At 39.0% G+C, this 22,062-nt stretch overlaps 1 protein-coding gene across 9 annotated transcripts in view; it reads right to left on the minus strand.

Moving 5' to 3' along the window:
- The window catches only part of ATP8A (ATPase phospholipid transporting 8A1), a 103,058-nt gene that overhangs the window by 11,422 nt on the left and 69,574 nt on the right, over window positions 1-22,062 (minus strand). For all 9 annotated transcript variants that reach the window (XM_073085956.1, XM_073085958.1, XM_073085952.1 and 6 more), the window contains 19 exons: window positions 17,602-17,785; window positions 16,934-17,094; window positions 14,113-14,310; window positions 13,477-13,601; window positions 12,277-12,429; window positions 11,695-11,804; window positions 10,976-11,149; window positions 10,382-10,562; window positions 9,201-9,374; window positions 8,548-8,720; window positions 7,446-7,577; window positions 7,099-7,257; window positions 4,848-5,045; window positions 4,028-4,186; window positions 2,882-3,018; window positions 2,173-2,293; window positions 1,453-1,644; window positions 831-949; window positions 264-398 (listed from right to left, as the gene is read on the minus strand). In XM_073085956.1, coding sequence (XP_072942057.1) covers window positions 264-398; window positions 831-949; window positions 1,453-1,644; window positions 2,173-2,293; window positions 2,882-3,018; window positions 4,028-4,186; window positions 4,848-5,045; window positions 7,099-7,257; window positions 7,446-7,577; window positions 8,548-8,720; window positions 9,201-9,374; window positions 10,382-10,562; window positions 10,976-11,149; window positions 11,695-11,804; window positions 12,277-12,429; window positions 13,477-13,601; window positions 14,113-14,310; window positions 16,934-17,094; window positions 17,602-17,785 — 2,985 coding nt within the window. The remainder of the gene's footprint in view (window positions 1-263; window positions 399-830; window positions 950-1,452; window positions 1,645-2,172; window positions 2,294-2,881; window positions 3,019-4,027; window positions 4,187-4,847; window positions 5,046-7,098; window positions 7,258-7,445; window positions 7,578-8,547; window positions 8,721-9,200; window positions 9,375-10,381; window positions 10,563-10,975; window positions 11,150-11,694; window positions 11,805-12,276; window positions 12,430-13,476; window positions 13,602-14,112; window positions 14,311-16,933; window positions 17,095-17,601; window positions 17,786-22,062) is intronic.

The following is a 22,062-nucleotide window of genomic DNA, read 5'->3' on the forward strand; positions in this document are numbered from 1 at the left end:
ACAATAACTAGTATGTTAACGTTATGTAAAATCATCCTATAATACGTGCTAATAAACTGACAGCTCGCCAAAAACTGATATAATCGGGACAAGTACCGAATATACTCGAGTAACATATTTACATACTCGTATACATTTGAGAGCGATGTCCATAAATATTGCATTAAGAATTAAAGCATTAAATCTTTTGATCTACTCTTCAAATCTGACCAACTAGTGGTCCCCCTTTCTTAGGGAGTATCTTATGTTGGGAGGGTACTCACACAGTGATGAGCAGGTCGGGGATGAGGGTGGCGATGGGGATGAGCAGCAGGCCGAACCAGAAGACGAGCGAGCTGAACACCATGCGGTCCATGCCGCGCATCACCGCGCCGATCAGCACCACCGGGTAGATGTTACTAGATGAAATTACAATTTATATTAATAACAATTCAATATAAACATTACAGTTCAATTTTTAAGTTCAGTATTTTTTCAACTGTTCTTCATATAATGAACGACAATTTTGATGCCGATGTGACGTCACTTTGATAGTAAATAAATGCTCAAAACGTCAGAATTAAAAGTGCTACAACGATGGAATAGTAGTAATATTTAATTTACACTTCAAATGAACTCAATGTTTAAAGATCATAATTACGTCATAATTATTTTTATGCGAGAATATAATAAATATTCGAATATAATAAAATTCATAAAAAAAACATTGTTAAAATACTTCGCTGCTACTAGTAACGTAAAATTATCACATAGTATCAGCACGGTATCACGTGATATCCTCGTGACCATGTCGCATGTAACCGTAGAGCGATTGTCGTGTGTGCGTGTACCTGTAGAGCAGGATGAAGAGCGCCCAGAGCGCGAGGCTGCCCCAGATGGCGAGGTGCGTCACCCACGTCCACGAGTGCGTGGCCAGCCCCGCCTTCAGGCACACCGTCGCCACCACGTACTGTGTAGAAACAATCACTTACATCAGTATATTTGTATTATAAATAAAGCTATATCGTCATGTCAGCTTGAAACACCGTTAATTACACTGAAAATTACAGAACCAACTAACTTTGGATACAAAAACTGTTTGGTTTAGGCTGTGCATAATTTGACATGTTATTAGACTAATTTTAAACCTGAATAGTATTTAACATTCAATATTTATAAAATATGACAAAATTGTCAGATATTTTTAGCGGAATTCGGGCGGTTATTGTTAAATATAATGATTTAAGACGTGTTCATGTCAAAAACGGGATCACTACGGGATGCGCAGAAAACGTAATACATCGAAATAAGTGATTATTGCAAGGATTTATGACAAAAGAAAACAATAGCGCTACGCACGGTACAGAAATATTGCAGAGGTATAGCGTGATGTAATAAAATGTTTTTCTTACTCTTAATACGTTATGGTGCGGGACGTTTCATATCAAAAATAAATAAATATAACGTATATACCGTGTATATAAAGTTGCCGAGCACGAGGTAGCCGCCGTCGCGGCCGTTGGGCCACAGCACGTGGTGGTCGGCCAGCAGCGCGGGCAGCCAGAACAGCAGCACCGAGTGCAGCAGAGCGTTCACCGCCCACACCCAGAACACGCGCACGTTGAACAGCAGCCCCTGCTGCGACGGGATGTACAGCACCGGGTGCTGCCACGACACACGCAACATTCATAATAATGTAATCACACTTGGGCGCTATCGCCACGAGCGAGAGAATCGCGACGAGTCCGCGCTTCTATCGTCGGGTTATCTCCACGAATGAGTGATTATTTCCGCCAGTGTATCGTCACGACTCGTGACGGAATCGCAGCATTTCTGCGACGACTCGTAACGGAATTGCCGCATTTCCTTAACGAAGTGTTGCTGAAATGACTGCGTTTGACAGCGCGCCCGGCACACGCGCCACCAGTAGCGATTCTCTCGGTCATGAAGACAGCGCCTTACAAGTTTATAATATAGAATTCGGAAAAGCATGTCTTTCTTACTACACCCATTTAGATGGACGTCATAAAAATACTTTAAATAAATAACTGTATATAAGTATAATAAACTTATTTGCTTTGACCAACCCACATTCACAAAATGAGTATTGTATAATATATAAGTTTCAGTTAAGTAAATCATAATTGTTGTCAATACATTATACAATTATGATTTATATCGATATATATTCACCCTTAACATAATTTCAGGCGAGCAGAGCTTGTCGAAGAGTCCGATCGCGAAAGGGGGCAGAGCGGTGAATATCACATTGTAGAACCCTATCGTCCATCGTTCGAACAGGATCTGACCAGACCTACAAACAAAAAACCACCAATTAAGTTAGCAGTCGACGTGGATTCAAGTCAAAGGCACTGACCATCGAAATGTATAATATATACACTTTAAAAATATGCAGGCAGTGCCCTAGCTTCCACAAAAACGTATATTATGTATAAATGGCAATACATGTTGTGTCGATCGCAAACAGTACTAAGTGATGACGACGACGATAGGTGGATAGGGGCGTCGTCCAAGTTGAACGTTCAATACGGTCACTATTTAGTATATCGCCCACTTTTAGCATCAATTAGAATTATTTAGAATTATATAATAGCACTCCCAAAAAAGTCCTACAACAATAATCTGCCTCTGAAATAAGGCGACGAAAAAAAGGTGCTTCTTTTTGTCTGGAGAAAAGAGTATGTACATCACTCACCTGTATATTTAATCTATTTAGTACACGAAAAATCAACCATCGCCCCTAAACTGCTTCAACACCCTCTGATTTTCTATAAATTCTTCACCACCCTTCTGTAGGCCTCTAGCGCCCCCTTTGGGGATTTTCACTATCATTCTTAAAGCTTCTAAAAATGGATCATGCCTTAGTAAGTAATTAACTTACCACGCAGAGTAGATAGCGAACCAGAGCTCGATGACGTAGAGGCAGATGTTCTTGTAGAAGGAATACAGTATCAGTTTGCTGATGCGCGAGTAGTTCCACGCGCCGTGCACTAACAGCAAGCGCAGCAGGAAACGGAACTATAAATAAAAATACGATTACATCAAAATAAATGAGAGAAAAGTACTTATAAAAAATCTACCTGTAATTTGGCACTTGCAAATATTGTGTATTAAAATAAAATCTGAGTGTTTATAAATATAGACCTCATACCGTCACTCGAAAGGCTAAAAGTCTAACACGCAATGGGGGTCACTTTGTGTTTTCAGGCATTAAGTTCTTCAGCCTTCTAGTGACGATTTGATTCATTGCGTTAAGGCTCTTTTGGTTGTAGGGCATGCTAAAGATATCCCTGTAGTTCCGGGACAAGAATATGGCTACGGTATCCCCTGCCTGTCGTAAGAGGCGACTAAAAGTGGGCTTCTGGGGTCGTGGGTGGCAAGAGTGGGAGCTCGAACCGCCCGGCCATCGGCCCCGGGAAGGACGGCAACACAAAAAAAAGGGCATGCTAAAGAATGAAACACACACATGGACAAAATACATTCATTCGAACATACATATGTCTATACATTAGACACACATTCGAAAAGTTTAGTAAAATAGTGTAAGAAAAAATATTTTCTTAAAACATTGTCTATTTCTGTCTTTCTATCTCCGTCTTATTCTTCTCGGCTAGAAACACAGATATTAAAAAAATCGATTTATACAGACAGTTTTCACCAAAATCGGCCCTATACTTTCTTTGAGCGTATTTCGCCGACGCCTAGCCTGTGTGACGAAATGAAATGAAATATATTTATTTTGTATAGGCCAACGGCGGCACTTACAAATTGTCAGTTACAATATTTTCTTAAACTACTACCGGATCGGAACGCGACCTCTACTGATAAGATCCGGTAAGAAACTCAGTGGGTTTGTCTTTTTTAATTTTATAAATAATTATTCTCTTTTTCATTTTTTTTAAATGCCATTATTTTTACATATAATTAATAAAGCATTAGCTCCAGTATCTTGCTTTACATTTATCTAAAAAAAAGAAGTTTGTTCAGCAAGATACGCTACACTTTGACACGGATCTCATGTATATACCTGCGCGATGCTGTAGTCGGAGGCGCAGACGGCCTGCAGCCCCTCGACGCCGGAGATGCCGACGCCGACGGCCGCGCGCTGGATCATGGCCACGTCGTTGGCGCCGTCGCCGATGGCCAGCGTCACCGCGCCCGTCGCCGTCGACACCATCTCCACCACCTGAAGTGTACGTACCAAGTTTACTATCGAGTACTCTGACACTAATGAAAGTGTAACATAAAGAATTTAGGTTTAAAGAATCTTTATTTCTCGTAAGACATATTACATTTCACAAAAATAACTCTAATTGATTTTAAAGTATAGTTCTGTATTTCAAGTGAAAATTTCAAATCACCTCAGATATTTCTAGGATAGATAAAATAGTCAAGATAGTTAGTAAGCTCGTGCAAACTTACGCCGATTATTAACAATCAATCTATTCAATGGTTTGTCTACCAACGATCCACATTTGGGAATTTTTGCATACTACAAAATATGTAATTTGGCAAAAATGGCTAAATTTGCATAGATTCAATATTTAAACGGGGCGTTACCAACTGATATTTAAGATTAATAAATAGAAACCATGCACTATTTTACAATCATAAAAAATATGCATTAACTTAAAAAATAGCAGTTATTTCAACAAGAAAACAGTAAAACATCGCATTTAGCCAGAGATACTATTTGACACGTTTAATATGTATTTTTTTCAATATATTTTTTACGCACGGTGTCATGTTAGATCAATTTAAGACCAGCTGTGTGTAACACACACACAATAAAAAACATTTCAGTGTGTTTTTCAGAGACAATAAATTAAAATTAAAAATGAATTCACCTCAGCCTTCTGTATGGGCGAGACGCGGCAGCAGACCACGACCTTGCAAGAGACGCAGAGGTCGAGGAAGTCCTTCTTGAGGTCGCAGCCCATCGCGTACTTGAGCGTCTTGCCGTCGATCACGAGCGCCACCTCGTTCTGCTTGCGCAGGTTCTCGCCGAAGTCCGCCAGGTGGCGGGACAGCATCTCGCGAGTGCCCTGGTTGCAGAATAATAATACTTTTATATAGATCAGGATTTTGCAAGAGTAACCTACAATTTAGACAACACAATAAAGGAGATGTTTCATTTTCGGCCATCTCATGTACACTATATCTAAAAAACACGAATAATTTGTATAATTGAAGAAAAATACACATATATTTTGATAACCTGAAGTATTCCTGTTGAAAAATATTTAAAATAAGCATTCTTCATTGAAATATTAAATATGGCGGAATACTGTCAATGTCAAGTTTTCAAAACTGTCGATGTCGGTCAGGGAACCTATGTGTACCCCACACATAGGTTACTATACTCTTTGGATGTCGGTAATTCTGTATTTCGCTGTTTTTGTCGTAAAGTTATTGTTACCTTAGTACTTTACAACCTTGCTTTTGTATTGGGTATCCCGTCGTTTTTCTGAATTTAATTAATTATTTATAATAATTATAACAAAACCACCTTTTAAATAGTATCTGGTTTTATAGATGTAAGTGACATGTCAAATTAAAAAAGAAGAAGTAGTCAATTTGATATGTGTAAAAGTGGATATATAGGTACGTATTATAAAATAGTGGACTCCAATGTAAACGTTGAATAAATATGTACTGATGAGAAGATTCCATTTAAATCCTGAATATGTTTCTGCTCTGTGCTGCTTACGATTTTGGACTGATTCTACCTTACTTGTTTACCCAGCTTATGTTTTATGGACTCTTGAGATTTTCGTGCGATCGCTGTGGATTGTGTTGACAAGGATTCAATATCATCAGGTAAAATATACATCAGTTAGTTGTATTAATCGTGAAATAATCGTTGATAATTTTAAATTAGAGAAGCTAATCTTTTTACATTTCTCTTTTTTTAGATAATTACATTAGCAAGACAAGGACATTCTTGGGATGACAAAATAATCAGTTATTATTGCAACTGTATCGCTGGGCAACGAACTGTACTCGTAGATAGTTGCGCTCACATTATATTACAGAACCTGCTACATGATTGGATGAAAATATTGATAAGGAAAGATATTGAAAATGAATAAATAATGTATCTAAGTGAAGAATAAGTAAAATATTATCAAATGTGTACTTAAAATTGTTTTATTTACACACTTAAATGTTTTAACTAAAATAAATAGGTATAGAAGTACATATTTTGGTATGTTTGTTTTAAGTCAAGATTTATGAAAGTAAATATAATTAATGTTTATCAAATATAGGCATTGTTTCTCAATACATACAATACAATATTTATATATCTACGCCCATTCGCGTAAAAAATATATTAAAAAGTATACAATGTATATAGTAAGTTAAAGTAGAATGACAGATGACATTATTACGGTAATCACTACCGCCATGATGATTTTCCACTTTTGTGTTGCAAGTTTAAGTGTAAATTATTGTTTTTTAACAATTAAACGAACATGATTTGAAGAAAATTAACCCCTACGAATTGTTCTTTGCAAGTTTTCTTAGTTTTTAGTATAGTGTACAAAAGGTGGCCGGGAGCCCATACATTTTGAAACATCTCCTTTGTAAAATTTGACGCGTCCACTTATACTACTTTATACAAAAATTTATACAATTAATAAAGATAAATTACAGGAGATTGCGACCAGTGAATCTATTACTGAACGAGTATTCTTAATCACGGTAGTGCTTGAATTTTTTTGTCACTGGTGATCACCCATTGAACTCCCAAGCGCGCCTAAATGTTAGGCTTACCTTTGTAGATCGCTTGAAAACTACACAAGCGGCAGGATTACACCTGCTTCTTAAAATTAATCTTTCGATTAAAGTTCACAATTTGAAAATTTCTGGTATGGAGAATTTGGATTTCTAGCAGTCAATCCATCCAATCGACTGTTATAAAAACGGACGTAAGTGGTAATAAGTTGTCGTCAACCATTACTGTCCCACTGCTGGGCACAGTCCTCTTTTAGAGTGAGACGGGTTACAGTCCACCGCATTGGTCAAGTGCGAAGTACACACTTTAGAGAACTTTTTTTGACAACAAAATCTAATCCACAACAAATCATAACCAACATCGAGGCTGTCCTCGTTGAGCAGCACTAGCGGCATGGCGGTGTGGATGAGGCGCGCGGAGTGCGCGATGTTGATGGCCGTCTCCTGCTTGTCGCCCGTCAGCACCCACACGTGGATGTTGGCCGCCAGCAGCGCCGCTATCGTCTCCGGGACGCCGTCCTGGAAACATACCAATCCATTATGTAACATTATCCAACTGCTTTATAATATAGGAGTAGCAGAGCGTGCAGTCAATCTAATGTTAAGTGTTGTATAATTTGTTCGGCATTCTTCGATCTAACTGTTAAACCGTACTATGTGTTTTATATTATATATTTTATATATCAAATATTGTATATCAAACTTACTTGTAATTTATCCTCAATAGCGGTGGCACCTAGCAGCCTGAGATTATTCTCTATGAGCATAGCAGCCTCTTCTATTTTCTGCTCGCGATCCTGTATCGCTATGCTCGCTTTGTGGTATGTGTTTGACCAGTCCTGGAAGTAAAGATACAAAATTAATTTCAAACAATTTTTATAGCGAATTAAAAATACACGTGTATGGTTTGAGCGAGTTAGCAATAGTTCGGCCGTTATTTAAGAACCTTATTTTTAACTAGGAAAGTTTCAATCTTTCGCTGTGCGGCTAGATTTGAAAATAATATTTATATAGAAACGCTTATAACAGTAACAGAAAATGTAAATTCGTAATTTAAGGCTTGGCCAAACGGAACGCGTATTTTAGCGCCACGCAAGTCGTTAACGCTAGAAGAAATTCCTAACGCCGCGTTTTAGCGCAGAGTTGTGTTATACAAAGCGTGTAAGCGTACAGCTGTTGCGGCGCTAGACGTTCTTGTTGCCGAGCGTTGTATTTTTTTACAGATAGCAAGCTAGCGTCATTATAAGGATAAATTACGTGCGCTCGTAAGAGTACGTGTACGCGCGGGGCGCGTGTCACACAGGTGTGACCGCATACTACTAACTCAGTACAATAGGTAGGTTTTAAAGGTGGTAGAACCCTTTGTGGTTTGACTCCGGCGGCACCACCGCCACACCTATTTCTGCCTAATAACAGCAGTGTTAGGCGCTGCTGTGTTCCGGTTTGAAGGGTGTGGTAAGGGAGACAGACTTTTCCGAGGCGTTCCATCGTCCTCAGGGGTAGCGGCGCATCTGTGGCTGACCTCAGGTAGGAATATCTAATCCTATCTGGGGCTGATTATAGATGTCCATGGGCGGCAGTAGCCACTTCCCATTAGGTGGACTGCATGCTCGTCTGCTACTCTTATATAACTATAAAAAAAAAATACAACTTTACGACGTCATGATTTACTACTAGTGCCAACGCCCTAGCGCGGGGCTAAAATATGCGTTCTGTGCGGCCAAGCCTTTAGATATGTCCGGCCGGGGAGCAAACTGCTCCGCCGTGCGTGTCGTCACGCGCAAGCAAAGAAGCAAGCTGGCACATTACCTTGTACACGTGCTCGGGGATGTCGGCCACGGCGAACACGAGCGTGCGCAGCCCCTCGGCCGCGAAGTGCTCGAGGTGCGCCAGCGTGGCGTCCGCGTAGCGCGCGCCCGCGCCGCCCGCCAGCCGCGGGTAGATCACCGAGTCCGCGCCCTTGCAGTACAGCTTGATCTGACCTGCACGCATGACACCATGGGTATACCGAATACGATACTGGACTATTTGAAAAGTTGATGCGAAATTAACAGAAGAAATAGATGACAAAACGATGGAGGTTACGTTAGGTTATCTTTATCGTCATTCTTATTGTCTGAATTCATCTTTCATTAAAAATTGACACGAGTGATATGAAGTAGCATGTTCGAACGTTGTGTGACGATATGAGAATGTATCGAGAAAATTTACGAAATGTATCATTAAATATCAAGATATTCAAAATTTAATAGTGTGTCGTGAAAAATAATTATTGTTGGAAAGGATCTCTATAGCCAGATTTTTTTAGACCAAGAAACATGGCAATTCAAAATACAATTAAAAACGAATAAGTGTTTAGTATTTTTTTATATGTTCTCGAACTAAAATATTACAAAAATGGTATTCGTGTTGATTATGAATGTTAATATGAACATAGCAACAAGAGCGGCAAGGTGTCGTACCGGTGGGCGTGCGCACGATGACGGACATGCGCTTGCGCGCGGAGGTGAAGGCGAGCACGTGCAGCACGGCGTACTGCGCCGCGGCGCCGCGCGCGGCCAGGCGCACCGCGTGCGGCGTGCGCGTCTCGAACACCCAGCCGAACGCCGCCGCGCCCGCCACCAGCGCGCGCTCGTCTGCACGACCGAGGTCTCATTAGTGATTCATCATCGACCCGTTAACGTCCCCCTGCTGGGCACTGGTCTCCTCTCAGAATGAGAAAGATTAGTCCCTCGTAGGTTTCCTCACGATGTTTTCCTTAACCGTTTTAGCAAGTGATAATTAATTTCTAATACGCACATGACGTTGAAAAATCAAAGGTGCGTGCCTGGGATTTGAACGTCGGACCCCTCGATCGAGAGGCCGAGTTTCTTAACCACTAGGCTATCACTGACTGAAATTATTGATTAGTCTACATGAATTTATCTACTTCCTCCTGAGGTATTCCCGGAGCGCTATGACATGGGGCTCTTCAAAAAAGGTGCAAAAAGAGCTCTCCTTCAAAGCCGGCGATGCATTGGCGACTCCTCAGGGTTGCAAATGTTCAGAGGCAACATTGACTACTTTCCATCAGGTAGCACATCTGCTTTATCGTTAGGCTCAACTATAAAAAAAGTCCTATAACGAGTGTTGCTACACGTAGGTTCATGCAAACCCACAATGACGGCAAGTATACCGTGGCATTCTTATGCACGCTGAAGCATATCGTCACTACATCGGACTTGTAATACCCTGTTTTAGTACAGTCGTAATTCTTCTTCGAACACTCGTCTACTTAGAACCTACACGTGTCCAAGAAAGATATAATAAAATCATATTAATAAAACGTCTTCTTTTTTAAAATGATATGCTACATTAATATGAAATACTAAATTAAAAAATCACTATATTTGTTTTTTCACACAATGAAAATAAAATTCTATTTGTAGCATGAAAAACCTACGGCGTTGTGCGTAAAGCCTAAGGATTAAGTTGAAACACACTGTATAAGCTTCTCTTATTGTTGTTATTAAACAAAAATAATTGTAGTTGTGTCTCTGGAATAAAACCACAAGTATTGTAAAATATTGTAAATTGAGATCAATTACATTGACGTTGAAACAAACCTCCTGCTCCAATAAGTGACGTAAGACCGTGAACTCACCCGGCGATGCGGCATGGTAGTTGATCTTGCCGTCCACCACCTCTGGGATGACTGTGTGGCACACTGCCAGCATGGTGAGGAACTCGTTGATGACGGGCGCCGAAGGGTGGTTCCGCTCGAGGTTCTGGTACAGCGGCGTGTCCTCCAGCCGCTCGTCTGGCCCCGGCTTGTTGTAGATCACCTGTCGAGAAAGTTTGTTAGTTAAAGGAGCAAACGATCATGCAGTGCATCTGATGGTTAATGCCCTGACGCCCATACACGTATGTAATGTAGCTTTTTATAATGTAGGAATAGAATGGACATCTGTAAACAACTCCAGATAGGATTAGATATTCTTACCTAATTCTTACCTGAGCTCGGCCACAGATGCGCCGCTACCCCTGAGGTCTAATTTGAAACGCCTCGGACAAATATGTCTCCCACACCACACCGTTTATCACTACTGTTAATAGGCAACAATAGGTGTGGCGTTGGTGTCTTTCAACCCAAACCACAAAAGGTTCTATCGCCTTATGTTTCAAATGTGCGATGGTATCTACTATACATCACTTAGCCAGTCTATCCATATAATTATCCTTTAAAACGAGAATCCACCTCGGCGATGGAGCACTTGAGGAACTCCATGACGTTGCAGGTGAGCGTGCCGGTCTTGTCGCTGAACACGTACTGCACCATGCCGAGCTCCTCGTTCAGGTTGGACGTGCGCGCCTGCGCCGGCGTGTCCGTCTCCGCGTGGTACATCTCGCTGTCCATCGCTATGAACTTCGCCTGGGAACACACATCGTATGTTGTACTACTTAAGAATATCCTACCGAAAGCCCGCTCCACATTCTCGCGAGAACACGAGAAAAACCCGATTCGTATGGGTTCCACATTCTCGTTTCTCGTGCTTTTCTCGCGTTCTCACGAGATTCTCGCGAAAATGTGGAGCGGGCTTAAGAATAGCCTTAATAAAACAATATAAAAAACTTTATATTAATTTTACTAAAGAAGATAACTTTAAATCTATTTCCCCTAATATTCCACTGGCGATAAGAGGAAAAACAAATGTTTTCACACCGCCAAAAAGTCTCCAAAAAGTTCTACGATTGATTTACATTTCTGAGATTATTATTTTAGACTATCATTTCATTTCTCTTATAATCCATGTAATTAGCTAGTTCTTAATTTTCGGAAGTACTTTAAAATCTACAACTGAGCTATTTAAAAATAAATTAGTAAATCAATTTTCTTGGACTTCAAGTTCAACGAACACTGGTGATCCTGTGGGCAGAATAACTTTATATTTCAATAAATATTAAAGTAATACTCACTTGGAAGAAGCGCACTATCTCTGCGGTGACTTGTAACGATATGGGTATAAGGTTGTTGTATAAGATTAAAAAGGTTAAAAAGTTGAATCCCAAATGTGTATTCTGTGCCTCTGTAACAAAGTACAATGCGTTAAATATGTCAAACATGTTAAAAGCTGGCTACAAAAGTTATTTTTATTACCGGATAATCTGTGAATTGGTAACACTCAAGACTAACATGTCGGCTACAATGGTAATTTTATAATAAACAAAAACCCCGAATTATTAAAAATATTAACTAAAACGGGAAGTAATGTAGGCTATGTCACTCCCACAATTTAGACGAATCTAACGACACCTTATATGTTAAAATCCGTTTAGCCGTTTGGGCTACAGGGCGTACCAAAGAAAGTGACAGACATACATGCGTTCGAAAAACATTATCCCTGCAGTCGCGTAAAAAAACGTGGATATCTTTTGTTCCACTACCGTATCACGTGACGTAGCATCCTTAAAATTTTACTCTCAATTCTCGTCTATTAATCAATTATGAATCAATTGAAGTTCCATATCAACGTTATTTCCATTTAAGTTATGCCTCACCGTCGAGCCCAATGTACCAATCGGTCTTGGTGCGCCTGCGCAGCCATAGCTCGTTGAAGATCGCGCTGAGCAGCGACAGCGCCAGCAGGATGAAGAACAGCATCAGGATGTGAGTGTTCGTCTGACGGTCGATCGACGAACGCTTCAATGGTGCTGGAATTAAGAATAATAGTGATCATATAAATCGAATTTACACTTCTTTGACCGATTTAATAAAAAAAATATGTATATAAAAGTGAGTGTGTATTTAGGTATAGTCCGCACCAAACTTCTAGTCCGCTCTGAAGTTGTTGCGCGCAGGTGTAGTCAGAGAGCCAATCCGGTCGAACACAACAACAAGCACATACTGCGTAGCAACAGTAAGGGCACACTAACGCAGCTTTTACATATCGGCGAGAGCGGGCAGCGCAGGGTGCCGGGGGGTCTCGCGCTGTCTTCTTCCCGCTGATATCTACAATTTGTTGTTGCGACGCAATTCGTTTCTATATTCAGAGCGAACTAGAAGTTTGGCGTGGAATCTACATATTTACATTCGCAAGAAGTAAAACAAAATATATTAGAAAATAATGTCACGACACCTTAAGTAACGTAACGTAAAGTATTGTATCGTATCTTGTAATTTTGAAAACAATATGTAATATAAACTCATTTACAATAATGAAATTTGGAAGTAAGTTTTTTCCTATTGCATCTATTAATCATGATTCGAAAATTAACATACGTAACATAGCAAATAATCATATTAGATTCAGCCATACATGATTGTTAGTTAGTGGAACAAATGAAAAATTACTTCAATATTGTTGATTTGTACGCTAACACCGTGCGTAGTAAACCTGCGCATGTGTTTGTATGGATGGTAATGTAGAATAGGCGATACTAATTTTGATTTACATTTTTTATAATTAATTCTACAGTTTTTAATCACAATATCAGTTCATTTGTTCGCATTAATGAAATAAGATATCAAAAAGTAGAGTTAGTAATTATTCTTAAAAAGAAAAACCCAACTGATTAAAAATATAGTCTATGTCACTCCCACAATTTGGACAAATCCAACGACAACTCATTTGATAAAATCCGTTCAGTTAGGTACTAGACTGGGCCAAAAGGTAAGATATACGTACACGTTACGATACATACGTGCACGAAAAACATTACCCTCGGCAATCGAGTCAAAATCCAAGTGTGGTTTCTTACCTTTAGTGGAGTTCTTCATGAGCTTGGTCTCGTGGCCGGTGTACACCACGATGCCGTGCACCCACGCCGTGTTGCGCAGCATCGCGCCGCGGAGCAACATCTGGTCCAGGCTCAGCGGTATCGTCCTGCAATACAATCAACAATTAGGTAAGGTTGATGTTAAATGAGATTCACTCTTTTGGAATTATTTCTTATTGGTTTATTTACGAGCTCGTTTTATATGTCAGGGTCATATATCCTGTGGTTAGGGTAGTGACTGAATTATCTTAATAGGGTACATTTTCCAAATATGCGTGTGTGCATATGTGTGTATGTTTGTGGGGATGATCAAATCCGAAACTGCAAGGGATAGTGAGAAATGTTCAAAAGTTTCAATAATCCTTACAACTAACCCTATCCAATTGTGCAATAACGTTGAATGATATAATTTTTAAATGCGTTCTTTCATTTTAAATAGATTTTTCAAAACCTAATTATACATTTCATTAAAATCCGCGTTCATTAAATTCCTTTAGGTATTTTGAGTTATACCTTAGGTTTGAATTTGGCCTTTGAAAAATTCACCCTATGTACTAGCAATTTTCAGTTATAATTTCTCATGTAAATTCGTATATTATATGCCTAAGTGTACCGGACCTGGCGTTGGTCTCCTTGAGCATCCCGTTAAACTCGTACAGATGCCTGTTGGGCGGCTCGCACTGCACGGTGGCGCGGAAGCCGGCCAGCGCCGCGGCGGTGTCCAGCCGCGCCGTCTCGGGGCTCGCCTGCCGGATCTTCAGGTTCGTCTCGCCGTCCAGATTTGAAGTCTCGATGAACGATATACCTTGCGGCTCGCTGGAAACATAATAGACGGTAATCTTTATTATTTGTACATATCTATAAAACACTGTATGAACAAATCGTGAAGGTCATCTCACAAATGCAAGTTTTAATATTTGTTATTTATTTATTTATATTTCACATGGAAATACTAACTAAACATTACAGATTTTCTTAACCTAATGCGTTTAATTAGTTTTACAAAAGTTAAGTGACTAAACAGTCTCTAGGTGTTCTACGAAATACAGAAGGTGCCGTGTGAAACATGCATTATACGGAATGCCGTGTGAAATATGTTTACTGTTGGGAATCGACTGCAAGGGGTTGGAACTCAACGAAACTATCAAATTATTTATTGTATGCTTGCGTCACGTCTCTGGACGCTACTAGAGTAGGACTGACTCAAGTTGAACGGCGGGTAGCAAAGTAGAAATCGCACATTTATTATACATACGGATGGTAGTACAACACAAATTATTAATCAAACGGTGTGTACACCCCTATATTTTTGAACTGCCGATGTACGTAAATTGTATAGGCTAGTAAGAGATCCTCGTCGCACGTTGTTTCAGACTTCTAATTCACTTTAGGGTTAGAACAAATGCATTTCCTTAATTTATGCCGTAATAAATAATCATTATTACTACTCGTACTCCAAAATTATCCAAATCAACTTTAAAACAAACTACAAGTTAGGGCAAAGTCTATCTAAAATAACAAAAGAATCACAGTAAATACAATTCCCACAAGTTTTTCATCCAATCCTTAGTTTTTGTTTGCCAAAAATATGATCGCCTGTAAACAAATGAAAAAGTATCACCTCCCTCCTAAAATGTCTTTGTTATCGGTTGCAAGTCGCAAGTTTTTGTCATTGTGTAAACAAATGAGATAATCGTATTGTTTGGCGTTCTTGGGTACACCTGTTTGTTAATAAAAACAACATAAATATACAGTTCCTACTTAACAACTGCAGTTTTTTTTATAATATTGAGGTAGGGCCTGATTGTACGCGGGTACTGCCATATACGGACATCTGTAATTATCCCCATATACTTATCTGGGGTTCTACGAGGGGGTCCGAGTCCTACCTGAGATCGATCACAGATGCTCCGCTTGTCCTGGAGACCAACGCCTGGCCTAAGTTTTTTTTGTAATATAGGAGTAACAGACGAGCTTACAGTCCACCTGATGGTAAGTGGTTACTGCAGCCAATGGACATCTGTAATCAACCCCAGATAGGATTAGATATTCCTACCTGAGGTCGGCCACAGATACGCCGCTACCCCTGACGACTAAGCTGGAACGCCTCGGAAAAGGCTGTCTCGTGGTGTTGCCAGAGTCGAACCACAAAGGGTTCTACCACCTTCAAAAAGTATCCCTTAGCGCACCCTTCAAACAGGAACACAAGCAGTGCTAAACATTGCTGTTTAGGCAGAAAAAAGAGTAGCAGAAAGAGCTCTACCACCTTCAAAGTTGGAATTGGTTCCACGTAGGCAGTAGTAAAAGAGCAGTAGGTACATTAGTAGTACGGGAATACCCGTTATGGCGGGCGTAACAATTTTAAGTTTGTTTGCAAGGTATTTCATCATACCAATTGATGATTATCCTCCATTAATACGTTTATTGATTGTACCCTGTATTATGAAACATCAAGTTGATACGTCGAGTAGATAATAATCTCTGCTTACTTATGATTGTAGAAGAGGGCAATAAACGCCTTCAGATTACTTGTATCTAAAGTGGTCACTATCATAATTGCATTCTTAGCCTCGTAACTGCAACAAAAGTAATATCAATCGAGAATTACATAAAATTTTCAGCAATTTTCTAGTGTCCTTGAGCAACGGAACGCGAGATAGCAGCGGCGGAATTAGATTTGTGCGGAGATAGCGCTCGGCATAAATTTCGCACGGATCTGACGAGTCAGGGTCGTGTCGCGGTTTATGCAAACTCCGGAACAATTGTATTCATGGCCAGTTTTACAAAACAAATGGCCACTGATTAAGTAATAATATAGATCCTTTAGGTTTTTTGCTAGATACTCAAGAAGAATGGGAGAACCGATAGATAGTCTTGATAAATAACAATTTAGATTTTTACAAACTTTTATTTAAATTGCCTTGATAAATGTTGCTACTGAAGAGCCAATCACTGTAGAACCAATGAATTATAATTAATTCCTCTCACATTTTGCATACACTTGATTTGGCCGACAATGCATGATTATTTTAGTGACGTCATTCTACTTAGGTAAACAAATGTTTACCTAAGTACCTTAAGGTACCACTGTGTTGGAGTAATCATATAACACTAGGGTATACCTAGATCATACATAGAAGTTTTTTTTAGCAAATCAACCGGATCCAAACGTTTGTGCATTTGTAAAAGTTAGGAGTTTGCAGCAAGTGCCTGTGGATGTAGTATTGGAAGTACCTGGAGGCGAGCAGCACGAGGTCCGCGGGGAAGAACTGGTTGTAGAGCACTATGCACATTGCACACGTCGCCCACCTAGAGTCGCTCACAGCGCACGCCGATCATCATCTGCACTTTCCGACCTAACCCCCTTGAAATTTGACCGCTTTGGAGCGATCGCAAGGTATTAGAGCCTATCTAAATCATAGATTATTTCCCGGGGTACCTGGAGGCGAGCATCACGAGGTCCGCGGGGAAGAACTGGTTGTTGAGCACCTTGCACACGTCGCCCACCTGCAGCCGCTCCCAGCGCACCGTCTGCCAGCGCCCGCCGCTCAGCACCTCCACTTTCCGACGGTTCGTCTCGTCGTCCGCGCGATGACGTTTCTGAAAAACGAAGCACGTGAGTAATTGATTTCTTCAGATCAAGGGTCAAGAATGAGATAAAAATTGTAATTGAATTAAAAATGAGTAACAATGACCTGCATGTTATGTATCCGGTCGCGCAATATATTTAATTTACCACACAAATCGGTTGGTACTATTACAGACACCATTGTAAAAATTGGTTTGTATGGTAAATGTACAAAAATGAATCCCTAATGTAATTTGCACTTTTAGTTTGTTAAGTTCTAATTCTAGTTCTAGTCCTAAGCACGAGAAAGTTATTTATGTATCACACCAAGTTGCAAATGCATGTATTCTATTTAGGGTTTATCTTTGATATCAATAGGGAAGTCACTAATATTTGATTACAAACGAAGATTAATCTACAAGCTCGTTTACTATTTTTTGAAAGGGGTAAAGTATAAGAAGCTACATGCAAGAACAGTCCTTTATCTGCACAATATAATAAACTCCAAGAATGACAACAAACATGTGAACAAGACTTACAAAATCTTCAACGATCTCCTTGATGGCGCTGACGCTGAGGATGAGGATGAGCGGCGTGAGCGTGGTCCAGCGGCCGGTGGGCGACACGTCGGGGATCTGCTGCAGCAGCGCGATCAGCAGGAAGAAGCAGTTCGAGTACCGCCGGAATTGCTCGAACAGGAACAGCGGCACGAACGATGGCACACTGTCAACAGTTAGAATGCTTACTATCGTTTCAATATTAATGTTTCCCTTAGAAGGGTACCAAATAGAAATTAGCTTAAGAATACGTTATTGAAGTACTGTAGCCTTAGAATTTTTTAATTTGATAAAAATATAAATATGTTAAGTTACTTACTAAAAAGCTTAAAGTCAACTAAAAGGTATATCAATGTTTATAAACTATAAGCTCGTGTCAGGGCAGTTTCTTATTTATTGTTTTACGGAGAATATAACGATTACAAAAAATACACATAATACAAAAATAAAATAAGAGGGTAATCAATAATAATAAAAAATATAGATTATCATACGTTATAGAAAGACGGTAATATTCGAGAGAAAAGGCAAGCCAGAAGCTTTGGACTTTACAATATTATAATCTGTTTTTTAAATCAGTTATTTCAAGCATTATTTTATTCGAGATAGGCTTAGTTTTAATTATCGTATTGATAACTTTGTCTCATAACAAGAAATGCCACAGTCTGCCATGGCAATTTATGATAATTTGATCACAATCCATTTAAACTATTTATAGAGCTCTCGCGAAGCTGGGAAAAAGTTAATGCAATAATATAATCAGGCACTCATCTCCTGTTTTCAAATGTCAAACGGTAAAGGTCAAATCTCATCCGGCTGCCAGAAGTAGGTCACCGGGAATCATATTCATCTGTTATATCGTATTGACGAAAATCGTAAATAAGGATTTTTATTATAATTTTATTCATTTGACATAAATATGAGGCAATAATCATAACCATTAGGAGGGGTAGCGTATATGTGATCGGCTTCAGGTAGAACCTTTATTCCATTAGGAATTTATTTAAAAAAATATTAATTAATTATATTATCTATAAATAACAAAATATTTTGTTATTCCTAACTGGCCGTGTAACATGCAACCGTGTGACATGCAAGTTTTCGTGTGAAAGGCTAGTCGAACTCTTTTCTGGCTCTTGAAATGTCTGTATAAGAGTTTAAATCTTTTCTTGTAAAACAAATGATTCCATAATAAAAGATTGGTCTGACGTATTCATTTTCTCGCAAAGTTGGAAACCTGTTATTTCATTTCCGTCGTCGCGGTTAAGTTTTCCGTCCGGAGCGGCGGCGAAGTCGATTAAAGTCAGTTTTATTTGATTCACACAATTCATAAAAACTTAACAATGCCAACATTTGGACGTCTATATTTTTGTATAACTTGTTCAATTTTGGATAAGGTTATCTCGAAAACAAATTAAAGTAATTGCTAGTTAGTTACCACATGATTTTGCGATAGTTTTTGCTGATAAGAAAACAAACTTTTATATTTTTGATTGCCAGTTTATTTGATTGGGATGAACCCGGAATTGGCTAAGCCGATTTTGGCGGGATATTAAAGATGAAGGAATTTACACCAAATGAAATATAATACATATGAAAATCTTGGACCCTTGGGCGGTTTCCCAAGGGTGCATGATTTAACCGTACGTAATCAACAAACGCGAAGATAATACATGCAGCTTGTAACCAGTTTAAAATTAGTTCCTGTTATGAAACTATTAAACAGCCATAAACCAGGACGTAGGGACTGACCTGCTTCTTACGCACGGGACACGTAAACAATTGCTCTAGGAGCGTTGTAACTCCGCCGTTAATTATAGCAATAGCAGTCCATGCATGATATGACGCAATATCACAGGTAACGAACGAACTTACCTATGGTTCTTTTAATTCTTCTAGATGCAGGTTACATTGTGAAGTATACTAAACATGCAGGTGATAGAACCCTTTGGTTCGACTCCGAAACAACCACGGCCACTTATTTGTCTGATAACAGCAATGTTAAGCGCTTCTAAAACTGGCGGTTTAAAGGAATATATTTATTCTGGTTAGTATAGAATGTTAGTTTGAATGTCATTTAATTAAATTTATTCATTATTAATTCCGCCAATTAATTACAATAATTCATGAAAACAATCACATATATTTTCTTCAAGGGTTTTTTAACCGACTTCAAAAAGGAGGTGGTTATCAATTCGGCCGGTGTCTTTTTTTTTTTTATGTATGTACACGAATTACTCCGCCGTTAGTGGACCGATTTTAATAATTCTTTTTTTAATGTGTAGGGACGAGCTGGAAATTGGTCCCATTTAAATATGGTTAGAATCCATCGATGGGTTCTGGAGAAAATGAGGGGATCTCCTCCACCCATGTAAATATAACAGCCATAACTTCGCCGTTTATGAACCTATTTTCATGCCTTTAATTTCGTGTGTGGACAATTGCTACAAGTTGGTACCATTTAAATATGATGAGGATCAGAGTGGGTTCTGGAGACAAAATATGCAACTCCTTAACCGATGGGTATAATTGAGTTTTGTTTGACGATATTTGGTGTAGGTTCTAATGAAATTGCAAAACCAGTTTATCATTGACTATTTAAGGGTTTGATAATGTGGCTCGGAGTCAAAATATGTAACTCCTCAACCGATGGGAATAATTGAGTTGTGTTTGAAGATATTTGGTGTAGGTTCTAATGAAATTGCAAAGCCAGTTCATCATTGACTATTTAAGGGTCTGATAATGTGGCTCGGAGACAAAAAATGTAACTCCTCAACCGATGGGAATAATTGAGTTGTGTTTGAAGATATTTGGTGTAGGTTCGAATGGAATTGCAAAGTCAGTTCATCATTGACTATTTAGTTAGGTTAGGTTGGAACATATAAGATACTATAAAACTAAGCGAGCAGGGCGCGGCAGCGCCCTGCGAGCGGGCGGTTCCAATCAATGTAAATTCAGACCCTACCTTCATTCGTTTTTGCAATTTTATATTGTATTAATATAAATGTTAGTATGTCATCACTAAAAAGGGTGAAAAAAAAATACTCATATTAGACACGCTGTTTACATCGTTATCCAACTAAATATATTGAGCGCCGACTTCAGAAATATGTACTAAACCTACATTTATTTCAATTATTTTTTACTTTGTAGTGAGATAGAAGTCGGTTGTATTTTTTGATAAAAAAAAATCCGTATTTCTGGCAATAACGTGAACTTATTATTTACGAAATATGTTAACAAGTCGAACATAGTGCACATCGAATCGCGTAGCGTGTAATTGTCTACAGTTTTGGGAAACGAGTTAATAGAGGCACATGTGCGTATGATGTTCCTTTAGTCCGTCATTGTAAACGTGTATGGTTCAATTTTATAGGTATATTCACGGGATACATAATCATAGGCGCTTTGGCCTGACGCCGGGGCACGGGTGAGATATAATAGGTCGTGATGTCACATTACTGTATTTTACAGTTTTTGGGCGTCGCGCCAACCGTGTGCCGATCCTTAGATAATAAAAAATAAATAGAACCTGACAGATGCGCTGTCACTAGGCGATTTAGAAAACTTCGCGGAAAGTTTTCCGGGAGATTTAAAAATTGCTTTTTAAAAGCAATTTTTGCCCACTTATTGTAGGATATTATATTGGGTTGTTCGGAAAGTCATTTCGTTTATTTTTGTGAAAATGAAAGACAATTTTCGTATAATTAATATATATTTTATAAAATCATCATAAATTTTTCATCGTGCGAAATCGGGGGACTCATATACCGAATTTCAAGCTTAAATCCAGGTGAAAGGCCTGGAGTGGCCTGGAGTGGTCATAAACGGTTTATTTTTATAAATTTAAACTCTGGCCGATCTCACGTATTGTTATTGGCCGGTTTGCATTAACTAATGCCTTCATCAGCCTTAATCGGCCTACCAGAACGTGGTGCATCTTCGACTTCAAAATTGCCGGATCGAAATTTTGTAAACCAGTTCTGCCACTGGCGTACTGACAGCACATCTTCTCTATACCCATTAATTAATTTTTTTCTGACTTAAACAGTATTTTTACCTTTTCTATTGTAAAAAAGTAATATATGACGAAAGTGCTGCTTATTGCTCTCCATATTTAAAAGGGCATCCACCAAAAACTATTGCATAAAATCAATTGAACTTATTCACACACAAGCCTTGCTATATCAGCTGTAAAAACATATTATACTGACAATGCGACTTAAGTGTGAAGTTAGCTGTGAAAAAATACAATTAAAACCTCTATCGGGAAAAAACTAAATTACTTTCCGAACAACCCAATATTTTCTAATGTTGTGTAATGAAAGGTGTTTCTTATTTGCGAAAAATATTTTTTGTATTAAGGAACTACTTTGCAGTATTTTTAATTGTGTTCATAAACTTAATAAAAATGGTCAGCGTTCACGTTATCAAAACTAGTTT

This window comes from Epargyreus clarus, unplaced genomic scaffold (assembly GCF_041222505.1).
Source record: "Epargyreus clarus isolate Ecla_fem2 unplaced genomic scaffold, WU_Ecla_fem_2.2 ptg000023l, whole genome shotgun sequence".
NCBI lineage: Eukaryota > Metazoa > Arthropoda > Insecta > Lepidoptera > Hesperiidae > Epargyreus > Epargyreus clarus.